General features: G+C 47.7%; 1 protein-coding gene across 1 annotated transcript in view; it reads right to left on the bottom strand.

Annotated features, from left to right (window-relative positions):
- Nucleotides 1-217: 217 nt before the first annotated feature.
- XPNPEP2 (X-prolyl aminopeptidase 2) overlaps nt 218-13997 on the bottom strand; it is a 49540-nt gene continuing 35760 nt past the window's right edge. The window contains exons 15-21 of the mRNA XM_054996983.1: nt 13741-13801; nt 10846-10915; nt 9648-9752; nt 7870-7929; nt 3519-3595; nt 2014-2112; nt 218-1918 (exon numbers count right to left, since the gene is read on the bottom strand). Coding sequence (XP_054852958.1) covers nt 1724-1918; nt 2014-2112; nt 3519-3595; nt 7870-7929; nt 9648-9752; nt 10846-10915; nt 13741-13801 — 667 coding nt within the window. The 3' untranslated portion in view covers nt 218-1723. The remainder of the gene's footprint in view (nt 1919-2013; nt 2113-3518; nt 3596-7869; nt 7930-9647; nt 9753-10845; nt 10916-13740; nt 13802-13997) is intronic.

Below are 13997 nucleotides of genomic sequence, written 5' to 3'. Positions count from 1 at the left end.
AGTCTCCAGATTTAACTATCTACAGATCAGGGCCACTTCACTATTAGTACATAAGATGGCCTAGTACAGAGCAAAAGCTTGCCAAGCTCTTGAGCAGTCCAGACAATCCCTGCTCTCCTGAAATCCTTTAAGTGGATGTGATGGATTGAACCTTGCGATATGTAGGAGAAAAGTACGTGCTCTGTTGTGTTATGGGAACTGTATACACAGTCTGTGGCACATTAACTAGGAGCCATTTTATTTACAGAAGCTATCTCGAAGATCCAAGGTAAAACTTAAAACCGGTGTAATCAAACAACAAAACATTTATCTTATCTCAGCTTGTCTTCCTGCCTAATGTGTTCTTAAAGCCTTGAGAGGATTATGGAGCAACAGCTTCTCCCTGAAAGGAATTCTGTGTATTACTGAATCGCAGTGCTGCTCTCAAACTGCTGGAATTTGTTAGTGGTGTGAAGCTTTCTGCCATAAAGTGGAAGGGACCCGGGCTTTTTTTCTGGGAAAAGAGGTGGTGGAACTCAGTGGGTTGCCCTCAGAGAAAATGGTCACATGGCTGGTGGCCCCACCCCCTGATCTCCAGACAGAGTGGAGTTTAGATTGGGCGCGGAGGGCAATCTCAACTCCCCTCTGTCTGGAGATCAGGGGGCGGGGCCACCAGCCATGTGGCCATTTTCAAGAGGTTCCGGAACTCCGTTCCCCTGCGTTCCCCCTGAAAAAAAGCCCTGGAAGGGACTACTGCTGTGGGGGGGGGGGTGGAGGGGAATCAGTAAGATAAAACAATGACCAATATGTTGAGAGCTCCCTTTTCAGTATGTTGCACTTAGATATGGGGCTGTGGTTCAGAGGCAGAGCAGCTGTTTTGCATCTAGAAGGCCCCTGGTTCAATCCTTAGTCTCTCCCTTAAAAGGATCAGGTAGACGGGGATGTGAAAGACCTCTTCCTGAGACCCCGGAGAGGTGCTGCCAGTCAAAGCAGACAAGCCTGACCTTGATGAGCCCATGGTCTGACTTGAACCAAGACAGCTCCATGTGTCATGGCTCAGTGGTACAGCATCTGCTTTATATACGGAAGGTCCCGGGATCAATCCCCGGCATCTCCAAATAAAAAGATTGTGACAGGGTGATGTGCAAGACCTCCACCTGAGACCCTAGAGAGCTCCTGCCAGTCACAGTAGACAAGACTGACCTTGACGGACCAAAGGGTCTTGAGCTAAGGCAGGTTCATATTTATGGGGTGAGGCTATGGCTCAGTGGTAGAGCACTTTGCTTTGCATGCTGAAGGTCCCAGCATAAACCCTGGCATCTCCAAATAAAAAGATCAAGTGACCCTGGAGAGCTACTGCCAGTCAGAATGGACAAGACCAGATTTGACAGATTCATGTCCTGGCTCAGTAGAAGATAGCTCCGCGCGTGTGTTTCATGTTTGTCTTGGCCAATGCAGAGGGCACAAATACTCAGGGAAGCGGGCAACCCAGGCACACTGCCCTCCACTGCAACTCAGCTAGAAACTGTTGGCTCAGAAGTAAAAATATGTCCTTGTTTATCATCAGTCTTTGAGGGAGACGCGGTACGGTTTGATCCCAAAGAAAAAGGATAGTAGCAGTCAGGTAGGCCAAGATGCTCTTAAGCTAAAGGCAGGCAGCAGAGGGAAGTTCTGAATGCTACGACCGGTGAGGCTTAAGAGCAGGGGTGAGGGGCAATGAGATAATGTTGGGTGCCCCTCAGTCCTACACACCAGTCACAAGAGTAGAGGCCAGGGTGCTCATGGCAAGGGTGCCCAGGGAGGCGGCCATCAGAGAAGCAGGAGAAAGGGGCTTCGTATTCTCCTGCAGCCAACGGTACTCTTCGTATAGTTGGCGTCTCTCCAGTTCAGGCCCAACATGTTTGCGGATGGTCTCGTAGTAGCTGTTGAGGTATTGGATCTGCGCAGAGAGAGAGAGAGAGAGAGAGAGGAGGGAGTAGCTGCCTGTGCTTCTGGGTTCTCACTCGGCACCACCCTGCCCTAGCCCGTACGCACCTGCTCCTGTGATAGAAGCTTCACATCAATAAGGTTCCGGTCATAAGGCACCAACGAGATAACCTTGAAAGTCAGGTAGGGTGTTTCACTCACTTGGTGCTGCAAGCAGAGAGAGAGAGGAAGGGTTGCACCAAGTTGGAGGGCCAACTCCAGTTTTATGTGAGCCCTGACCAAGAGTGCTCTGGGTGATAAATAAATTATGTATGCTCAGGAAACCTAATTAAAGGATTCCACGTTTGGGCTGTTAGCACAGTCTATCATTTGGCATCGGAAGCGTTATTAAAGGTGGTTGTGAGCTCATTCTGCAGGCTGGTGTTGTGTGCAAGAGAGAAAATAAATCATACACTTGCATTATGTTTAGAAGCGAAATAAGAGTTCTTTATTGTAGGAACTCCATACTCTGATAGGAAAGGAGGAGAGATCCTACCTACCTATCGAGTCTAAGGATGGACATGGATGGTAGGACAAATGCTGCATCCATGCTGCCAAGATGGAGGGAAGAGAAGGAGAGATGTTGCCTGGAACAATGCCAGGGAGAGAAGAAGCGAGAGGGAGGAAGTCAGGAGGAGGAAATCCTGAGAATAGCAATCTACCTATCAAAGGACAGTCAGAGCAGTAAACAGCAAACAGTAAACAGAGTGCCCTGACCTCTATCTTTCTAACTCTAACTTCGTTTGTCCCCCTCTGAAACCTGAGGAAAGGGACAACGCTGAATCCCCTTCTTCCAACACTGGGGACCACCCCCTTCTCCTCTAACCACTCCTCTTCCCCACCCTAGTTCATCCCCTTTGGCTTCACTTTCCTCTTTCTTGTGGCTAAAGGGACTGGAGCTGACTGGTGGGAAGCGCTGACCTTTCCCCCTGCTCCATCCATGTTGGCGATGGCAGCAGTGGGCCCCCAGGCAGCTCTCAGGCCCTGGCAAGTGCTCCACCTTGCTGAATGCTGATGCCGGCCATGGCAGATTCACCCACGGCATGTTCCTTCACCAGATGAGACTTGCATATGTGAACAAGCAACTAAGCCTGAACCGTGCAGAGCCTTGTCAGTGGAGTCAGGACATCCTTTCAGCTGCCGGTTGTCAAGATGATGATGGAAATCAAGCCATGCAAATGTATTTGCGTGAAATTATCCTTCTGCTATCCTACTGGCCCCAGGTTCAGATCTCATCTTATAAGAACTCCCTGTGTTTTCAGCAGGACTGGTCATAATTTCCTCTTTCTGGGCAATGGGCTCTGAGATCAGGAAGTGCAAGAGCATCATTCATTGGCGCATGTTTTCACAACTCATGCAAAAAAGGGGGGGTGCTTAGAAAAGGGAGTGGAAGTGAAAAAAACTTCAGGAAGACACAAAATCCTCAAAGACCTGCTCAGTATGTTGCAGACTCTTCCCTGCTGAAATTGCAGCTCCAAGCCTGTACCCACATTACCCAAGTGCTGTACCAAGCACACTGTCAGTTGGCTAGACACTGTGGCAGAATCAATCAACAGCAGGCAAGAGAGTATCACCTTAGTTTCCGCTTCTACCACGAGCACAATATCCTCCAGACGGATCCCAAATTCGCCATCCTGATAATAACCTGGCTCTAGGGGGAGAAAAGTTGAGGTAAGGGTGAAATTAAGGAAAGAGTGTATTGTCGAAGGCTTTCACGGCCGGAGAACGATGGTTGTTGGGGGTTTTCCGGGCTGTATTGCCGTGGTCTTGGCATTGTAGTTCCTGACGTTTCGCCAGCAGCTGTGGCTGGCATCTTCAGAGGTGTAGCACCAAAAGACAGAGATCTCTCAGTGTCACAGTGTGGAAAAGATGTAGGTCATTTGTATCTACTCAGGAGGGGTGGGGTTGAGCTGAGTCATTCTGTAAGAGTTTCCCAGGGTGTGGAATGCTAATGGCGGGAGGCTTCACTGTAACCTGAGGAGGTTCTTTTGCATATGGATTGGTGCTTGATGTGCTAATCTTCTCTGCAGGGCTATTGTCGGGTGTGGAGTGTTTTGTTGGCCTGGTGTTTTTCAGAACTGGAGCCCATGCTCTGTTCATTCTTAAGGTTTCTTCTTTCCTGTTGAAGTTTTGCTTATGCTTGTGAATTTCAATGGCTTCCCTGTGCAGTCTGACAAAGTAGTTGGAAGTGTTGTCCAGTATTTTGGTGTCCTGGAATAAGATACTGTGCCCTGTTTGAGTTAGGCTATGTTCAGCCACTGCTGATTTTTCAGGCTGTCCAAGTCTGCAGTGTCTTTCATGTTCTTTTATTCTTGTCTGGATGCTACGCTTTGTGGTCCCGATGTAAACTTGTCCACAGCTGCAGGGTATACGGTATACTCCTGCAGAGGTGAGGGGGTCTCTGCTGTCTTTTGCTGATCGTAGCATCTGTTGTATTTTTCGGGTGGGTCTGAATACTGCTTGAAGGTTATGCTTTTCCATAAGCTTTCCCATCTGATCAGTAATTCCTTTGATATATGGCAAAAACACTTTTCCTGTAGGTGACTGTTTTTCCTTGGTTGTTTGATTCATCCTGGGTTTGATTGCTCTTCGGATTTCATTTCTGGAGTAGCCATTTGCCTGAAGTGCGTGGTTTAGATGATTAATTTCCTCATTGAGAAAGCGCGGCTCACATATCCGTCTTGCACGATCCACTAATGTTTTCATTATGCCTCTTTTGCCATATGCAAAAGAACCTCCTCAGGTTACAGTGAAGCCTCCCGCCATTAGCATTCCACACCCTGGGAAACTCTTACAGAATGACTCAGCTCAACCCCACCCCTCCTGAGTAGATACAAATGACCTACATCTTTTCCACACTGTGACACTGAGAGATCTCTGTCTTTTGGTGCTACACCTCTGAAGATGCCAGCCACAGCTGCTGGCGAAACGTCAGGAACTACAATGCCAAGACCACGGCAATACAGCCCGGAAAACCCCCAACAACCTAAGGAAAGAGTGCTTCCCCCCCCCCGCCCCCAGTGCCCATATACCCAAGCTCCTCTGCATCCTGCAAAAAGCCAGAAAACCTACAAGAGATCTATTGGTACTCAGACCACTAACAATACTTTAAAAAAAGCAAGACTGTGCCTGAAAAAATTCTCACTCTTTGATTGCCCACCCCAATATGTATCTGATGAAAGGAGCTTTGACTGCCAAAAGCTCGTGCCCTAGAAATCTAGTTGGTCGTTAAGGTGCTACGGAACCTGAATATTGCTCTTCTAGTACAGGCCAACAGAGCTACCCTCTTGAAAGCACCCCAATATGACATGTGCTCTGGAAATACGTCTGCAGGCCGAAGCTTTGTGTGAGAGTCACCCCAAGGTGGCTTGAGAGAACAGGCTGCTTATTCAGAGCCAAGCTACAAGTGACGCCTTACACAGGTTGGACACTTGTCAGCTTACCTCATGTTTTGATGGGAAACGTAGGCGTCCTGGTTTTACAGCTTGGCTCTCCATTACAGCTGCAAGACCAGGATGCCTACATTTCCCATCAAAACTTGAGGGAAGCTGACAAGTGTCCAACCTGTGTCAGGCGTCACTTGTAGCTTGGCTCTCATGAATTTAAAAATTCCCTCTATTAGGAGCAGAGAACTGGAGAGAGGGCTCATATGTTACAGCATTTTCTGGGATCCCTCTTAGGGGAGAAAGGACAGCTTTTACACTGACCCCTTGAAGGAGATAATGGCAGTCATTAGCTCTTATGGAAGGAAGTAAAAGATGTGTATGACGCAACTGTAAGGGTGAGAGCAAAGCCTGCCCTTTGGCCCACTGAGTCCCCCAGTTTCTCGGGGAGAACACGGTCTGCCTCTTTCCCGGCAGGTTGGCAGATAGTGACTTCTTCACATTACCCTACAGACCTCGGTGGGCATCACTGAAAATGGAGCTCGATCCTATCTGCATGGACCCATCCTTTCATTTGCAGTCTGGGTTCCATTTCTTGGTCACAAAATGCGACGGCGGAGTGTGATAAAAGAGTCAGAACGTGGAAACTCTTTTCTCCCCCCCACCCCGCCAGATTCTCCTTCCCCCTCTCTCCTCACATCCCTTATTTATTGTATTTATTTATTTATTTATTCGATTTTTAGCCCTGCCTCCCCGCGAACAGGCTCAAGCAGCTGTAGCGACCCATCCCAGCTGCCCTCAAGTGCAGCAGCCACACCACTCCCCAGGAAGGCTGAATACCGGACGATCTTTTGTGAGTTGCTTTGACCCCGCTCCACTTCATCAAGGGAAACTCGCAGGCAAAGCAATGACGGCGCACGTTTTGTCTTGCTGCGTGATACGGGGGAGAGAGAAGCAGATCGCTGGCCCTGCTTCCAGCAGAGGTTGTAACGTGTCGTTCCAGTCCGCCTCTCCCTTTTGCAGCCCCTAATCAGCTGCATCAGTCCCTTTTGTCTCTTTTCGGATCACCATCCATTTGCTTTCTGCCCTGCTGTTCTCCCTTCTGCCTGGAACAGCTCTCCCCCACCGGTCCTTCCAGCTGTCTCCTTTTCCTCCTCCAGCCCTTCGAGCAAAGCATGTGCTTCATCCCTCCCCACCGCAGCTCGCTTTGCCTTTATTTATTAGCAATTTATACCCTACTATTTTCCCCCAAATAGTAGAGTCCAATAACACCTTTAAGACTAACCAACTTTCTTGCAGCATAAGCTTTTGAGAAGCACAGCTCTCTTTGTCATTGGTCACCTAGCAAACTGTTGTGGGAGAATGGGAATTTGAACCTGGCACTCCCAGATCCTAGTCAGCCCCTCGAACTTAGGGGTCACCAATTAAAAATACCCCAAACCCCCTCCCCATATGTTACTAACATTTGTTCTGCCCTAGAAACACAACGTGGACTAAGAAGAGCACTAGAAACAAAGATAAGTTACACAGAGAAAATCCTTTCAACCAAAAGTTTTTTTTTAAAAAAAGCATCACAGAGAAGATCTTTTTGCGACCTTTTTCTGGGTCTTTCAGGGGGTGCATGAGCTACTTCGGATACAATGGTATGTTTATTTCTGTTATAAGCATTAGTATACTGCACCTAGCACTTTCAGAAGCACTTATAAAGTACTTTACATGGTTATTTGGCAGTAGTCGTAATGCGGTGGGGGTTTCCCTTTGTATTGTAGATTTACTGTGATACTCCTCTATTTTTGTCTCATGAGCTACTCTGCAGCAGTCAGCAAACTAGCAGTAGCTGTCTCTTGGAGACCCCCCTGCTCTAACCACTACACATTACTGACTTTTCTGCGCCCAACTCTCCCCTCCCTTTCTCTATTTTGTCTCCCCCCCCCCCTTACCTCTCCTCCCACTCTCCTATTGTCTGTTTAAGTTTGTAAGCCTTTGGAGGCAGGGACCATGTCACTCCTCTACAACCAGGGTTGGCTCAAAGACTTTGGGTACCCTAAGCAGAGAAAACAGCAGCTTGCCACATCCCTGCACTGGGGTGCACAGTTGGGATGCAGCTGCAACTATACTGCAGTGAGGTGAGGCAGCGGCAAGGCAGCAGCCACCTCCTGTGGCCTCTGACAGGGCAGAGAAAAGGAGGGAGAGGGGCAGGCTAGGCCCCCCTCCACAACAGTGGGAGGGAGGGAAAGAGCATGCTCCCTGCAGCCACACACTGGGCCAGGGAGTGCCTCCTTGGGCTGCTGTTTGCAGCAGCACTCTCAGATGCAGGGTGCATGTATGATAGGGCTGGTTGGCACCCTCCACCTCTGGTGCCCTAGGCAATTGCCTAGGTCCATCTAGTGGACAGGCCGACCCTGTCTATAATGCTGAGAACATGTGCTAATATCAAAACAAGTAGAAGTAACTCCCGACACATTACAGGACAAAGAGAACATCTTGCACACCCCCATTCTCAATCTCAGAAACGGCAAACAGCCCCTTGTGCAACACGTACCTATCGAAGTGAACATGCCCCTTTCCAAGGGTATGTTGTTGGACATGAAGCCCACAGGCCCTAGGAGTGAGAGAGAGGCTATTTTTAAAAAAATTACATTCTTTATCTTGTTCTTTCGCCAAAAAACCCAGTGCGATGTTGCTTGGGAAGGGGCTGTGGCTTAACATTACAGCCCATGCTCCAGTCTCTGGCTTCGCCAGTTAAAGGATCTAAGGGAGTAAGTACTGAGAGAGTTCTTTTGCTTGAAGACTGGAAGAGCTGCTGCCGGTCAGAGTAGGCAATACTAAGCTAGGCAGACCAACAACCTGACTTTGCATAGAATAGGTTAGGTTACCCAGGATGAGCGGGGATTTGAACCCAGATCTCTATAGGCCAACCATTCCACCACACAGGCTTTCAATTTTTTCCAGCAGCCTATTACCTAGATGTTGTGCCAACAAACAGTTATATGACACGGCCTGAGAGTCAGAGCCCAGCATGCTGTGTGGAACTGCCAGGAGATTCTTGGTGCACAGGTAAGGTTGCTTGCTTTTTCTTTGGTACTCCAACCAGCCATTTGTGGCAGACAAAGGCCAGTATCTCAACTACACTGTTGCACAAAGACAGAATATGTACCTTTGTCATTGGTATAGAATGTCAGACTAGGACCTGAGTTCAAATCCTCACTCTGCCATGCTTATTAGGTGACCTTGAACCAGTCATCATCTTTCCTACCTCACAGGGTTGCTGTGGGGATTACATGGGAGGAGGAGAGAAGAATCATCAATGCCTTCCTGAGCTTTTTGGAGGAAGCCAAGGATAAAAATGAATGGATGTTTGGAAAACTCAAGACAAACCTATGCTAGCAGAGTTGGAGCAGAATGTGCTTCATTTGGATGTCCAGAGCAGAATCAATAGATGAGCAGTTGGTAGGCAACTAGCCCACAAGAACGGTAATAATAATAATAATAACAACAATAACAACAACATTTGATTTATATACTGCTCTTCAGGACAACTTAATGCCACACTCAAAGCACTTTACAAAGTATGTTATCATTATCCCCACAACAACAATCATTCTGTGAGGTGAGTGGAAAGAGCTCCCAAGGTCACCCAGCTGGCTTCAAGTGGAGGAGTAAGGAATCAAACCTGGCTCTTCAGATTAGAGTCCTATCGCTCTTACCATTACATCAAACTGGCCCTTTTCCCAAAGCTGTCTATAGTGTTCAATGTCACTGTGCAACAATGTAGTATCGGACACAGAATTCAGCATCGCAAGAATTTCAGCGTTCATTTTAACAAAGAAAAGTTTCTAGCCCTCAAGATTGCAAAGGTAAGACTGAAAGCATGTACACAAGGCCTTGTTAAATTTTCAACAGCCAGCTGGATTGGGGAAGGACTTCAGGGATTACTTTGCACAGAATCCTGCTGTCGGAGGGGCTGAACTCTGCAGATTGCCCTCAATGACAGCAAGTCGAACCTGCACTCTGCAAAAGAAGCAAACAACCTCAATTTATGCCATTTGCAGAATCCCGCTGAAGCTGGGTTGTCCCAGCACAGAACTTTTAAAAATGTTTCCCCCCCCTCAGGCTAGCCCAATCTCATCAGATCTCAGAGGCTAAGCAGGGTAGGCCATGGTTAATACTTGGTTGGGAGTCCACCAAGGAAGTCCAGGGCTGTTCTGCAAAGAGACAAGCAAAGGTAAACCACCCCTGCATGTCACTTGCCTTGAAAACCCTACGGGATAGCCACAGAGCAGAGAATGCACAGTCCAGCCTGTTTCTGATGACACTTACACTCGTGGACAGACAAGAAGTTGCCGATGCCGTGGCCAGTGCCGTGGCCATAGTTGAGTCCCACTTCCCATAAGGCTCGGCGTGCGACAGCCTCCACCACTCTGCCTGAAGCACAAAAGCCAAGTCATGCCAGGGAACAGCTGGGGAGAATAAAGGGGTCTTCTGTACACATTCATATTAGTTATTTGTGCAGCACCGAGAAAGGAACTGAGAGTTTCACAGAAAAACATACACATACCTCCACCCCCAAAGGGTCACAGTCTACATGTTAACCCAGAAGATCCATCATAGATTTCCCAGTTCTATCTCATTTTTTACTAAATGCAGTTGTGGAGGGCTGCTAATTTTAGCGGGAAAATGGCATGGAGGTAGAGGGTGTTTAATCCTTCCCCCACCCCCGACACTGTTTTCCCAAACTGAATCATAAACATGAATCTTGAATGTTGTCTCCACAGGGTAAAAAACCAGGCACCTATAAACATTTTGGGTAAATAAAGGGGTAGATGGGGCAATTGAGATCAGGAAAACAGCTTGTGGGTAAAGGATTAAGGAGAGCCTACCATCCCCGTAAGACTTCCCCAGTCATTTTATCAATCTTTTCCCACCCTGACTGCAGCTGCAATTTGTAAAAGGATATAAACCTGAAAAAACTCAGGAGATGCAATCATGGATCTCTCAGCATTTGGCCCTTAAGGATGAAGTGGAAGAGGGAAGGAAGCGAGATTGAGTAATGCTTGAGGTCTCCTGCCAATTGCCCTACTCAGGGCTTTTTTTCTGGGAAAAGAAGCGGTGGAACTCAGTGGGTTGCCCTCGGAGAAAATGATCACATGGCTGGTGGCCCCGCCCCCTGATCTCCAGACAGAGGGGAGTTTAGATTGCCCTATGCGCTGCTTGGCAGTGTGGAGGGCAATCTAAACCCCCCTCTGTCTGGAGGTCAGGGGGCGGGGCCACCAGCCATGTGACCATTTTCAACAGGTTCCGGAACTCCGTTCCCCCGCGTTCCCGCTGACAAAAAGCCCTGGCCTTATTACAGGTTCCAGGATCCTTCCTCCACAGGGAGAGTTGGGAACAACTCCTTTCCCATACAAACTTATCAGAGCTTAAAACTAATTTGGAGAGTGGTGGGGTTCTGGATGCCAGAACTGCTGGTTCTTTTTATTCCGTCGGACATAGGAAACCAGGTTGCTTGCGACCTCACCTGATGTTTTTGATGGAAAGGTAAGTCTGGAAAGGTCAATGTTTCCCATCAGCACACGTGTGTATGCTTCCTAAGAAGAAAAGAGAGACATCGCCTTTTTATCGCACCCTTTCGCCAAAGAGCTCAAAGTGACATGAGCTCAAAGTCACCTCCCATTTTATCTGCACAACTACCCTGCAAAGTAGTTAAGACTGGTCGCAAAGCCAGCCAGCGAGCTTCATGGCTAAGTGAGGATTTGAGCGCAGAACTCGCCGTCCTCCTATGACACTCTAAGCGCTACACCAAACTGGAGATTAAGAGAGCAATCCTAAACAGGTCTACTCAGAATTCAACTCTGGCTTATTCAATGGGGCTTGCTCCCTGGAAACCATTCTTATGATTACACAGTAAATGACCTAAAGCTGCAAAGCAGGAAATGAGAAAGGATTTGAAAAATACTTGGAAAGGAAAAGACCTCTCTTACAAAGCTGCTCAGACCATCTGACCCTCTAACCCAGCACTGTTCATTCTCACTCGTGGCAGCTCCCGAGGTTCTCAGGGCAAAAGTCTTCCCCAGGCCTGGCACCCGAGTTCCTTTTAGCTAGTGATTGATAGGGAGATGGGTTGAATCTGGGGTCTTCTACCTGCAAAACTGCTGCTCCCATGCTGAGCTTTGGCCCTTCCCTCTCAATGGCAAACAGCAACAATAACTACTAAAAAAAGAACTTCTCCAGAAATAGTAGTGTCCAGTAGCCTCTTTAAGACTAACCAACTTTATCATAGCATAAGCTTTCGAGAACCACAGCTCTCTTCATCAGATGCATCTGACAAAGAGAGCTGTGGTTCTCGAAAGCTTATGCCACAATAAAGTTGGTTAGCCTTAAAGGTGCTACTGGACTCTTTACTATTTTGCTACTACAGATTAACATGGCTAACTCCTCTGGATCTTCTCCAGAAATGTATATGAATTTTTTTAAAGCATGGAAAAAGAAAAATCAATCCTACGTGTTCATTACCAAATGCTGGGGGAAAGCCACAGGCAACCTACTGTGCTTGCAGCTTTCCCCAGGAGCATTTGCCTGGCTGCTGTTGGGGATAAAGTCCTGGACCAAACAGACCTTTGGTCTGATCCAGCAAAGCAATTTTTCACTAGTGTGATAGAAAGAACTTTTTCTTTTCCTTCTCCCATAATACTAGAGCTCAGGGTCATGCAATGAAATTGACTGTCAGTAGATTCAGGATAGACAAAAGCCAGTATTTCGGCACACAGAGCACAATTCATTACTTAATTCAAGGGCTGCAAGACGGAGCAATAACCACTATCTTTGACAGCTTTGAAGATACACAAAATTCATGGAGGATAAATCCATCACTTGCTAAATGGAACCTCCATGTTCCCCTTCACCAGTTGCCGGAGAACAATAATAGGCTATTGCGTTCTTGCCCTGATTTTTGGCATTCTGGAGATATCTTGCTCTGGAACGGGGAATTCCTGGAGATTTTAGGGGTGGAGCTTGAAGAGGGTGGGGTTTGGGGTAGAAAGAGACCTCAGCAAGGTACAATGCCATAGACTCCACCCTCCAAAGCTGCCATTTTCTCCAGGGGAACTGAGCTCTGATGTCTGGAAATTTGTTGTAGTTCCGGGAGGTCTCCAGCCGCCACCTGGAGGCTGGCAACCCTACATTGTGACTGGCCACAGTACGAATCAGGGCGCTGGATTAAGTGGACCTCTGGTAGGATCCAGCAGGACTTTGTGGGGAGGATACTACTAACAATACAAGAGCAGGAAGGCTGTGATGTCTTTGGCACATAGCCATGTCTTCCCTTCTAGGTGAGTCAACAGATGCACCTAAAACCTAAGTGGTGGTGGAAAGTGCCATCAAGTCGTAGCTAACTTATGGCGACCCTTGCTTGGGTTTTCAAGGCAAAAGACTAACACAGGTGGCTAGTCTGCATAGTGACTCTGCTCTTCTTTGGAGGATTCCCATCCAATTACGGAAAGGCCAATCCTGCTTAGTTTCCAAGATTCGCCAAGATTGATCTTGCCTGGGCTATCTAGGTCTGAAGTCCTAAGTAAGCGTCAGTAATCAATTAAGGCTAGAATTTTATATCTGGACCTGCCATCCCTTCCCACTCAAACAGGAAATTACTGGCCCTTTGCATAACTTGCAAAATGCAGACTGCAATGTCTGCCACAAGCAAAGGACAGACGAGTTGCCAGATGTGAAATAGCCCTGGACGACCAATGTAAGCAAGTCAAGCCACCCCCACTGCAGATAAAGATCTAAATTAAAATAAAATATGGGGGGGAATCAAACAGTAGATCTCCTAAGACCCCCTCCTCCCATGAGTTAATTTATTCAAAGTTTCCTATTGTTTCACTCCAGATACACACATATTTTCTAACCCTTGCAAAGAAATCGTAGTCAGCTTTATTATTCCAGGTTCCATTGCATTGCACGGTTTGGAAAGACAGCCACTGAGCAGGAAGCTAGTTCCAGTTCAGTGTACTTAACCAACAGCCATAGCTAACTTTGCATTGTTTAAAGGAAAAACTTCCCCCTTTACAGAGGGCTCTGTACAATTTTCCATCAAATTGCATAGGACAAGTAGAGTTACTGTGGGCCACTGATAGAGGATCACAGACATAGATTCCACAAGAGATGGGGGACAGAGATACTGGCTAGGTTGTCCCTCGATTGGACCCCCCCAAAGTAGGGGCAGACAGCATGAGGGCAGTTTGGGGGCTGAGCCAAAGGCATCCCCATGGCAGTGGGGTGGGGGGAGAAAGAGAAAGCAATAAAAGGAGCAACGTGGGGAAATAGGGTATGAGCAGGGAAGCACAAAGGCTGGGCTCATGGATTTCCCGGCGTACTCATGTTCCCAATCCAGGTGTGTATGAAGAAGTAGGCTTACCTTCTGAAAAGGAGTGGGCTCCCCCCAGTGGACAGTCCGGGTTATGTCTGTTGTTCCATCCCTGCCGCAGAAAGAGAATCAAAACTGAAGGGTGATTTGCCGGGTGTCGCTAAATGGACAGAATTCCCTTCCCTAAGCAACATACCATGCCAAGGGTATTCAAAGGATCACCTGATAGACTTGTTAAAGCCCCAGTATTTTACAGTCTAAAAGCAGAATTCGGGAACAACCCTTTGAACTCCCCAGAACTCTTCTCT

This window comes from Eublepharis macularius, chromosome 13 (assembly GCF_028583425.1).
Source record: "Eublepharis macularius isolate TG4126 chromosome 13, MPM_Emac_v1.0, whole genome shotgun sequence".
Classification (NCBI taxonomy): Eukaryota; Metazoa; Chordata; class Lepidosauria; order Squamata; family Eublepharidae; genus Eublepharis; species Eublepharis macularius.
The sequence above is the reverse complement of the archived record's forward strand: the minus strand, read 5'-3'. Positions and strand labels throughout refer to the sequence as shown.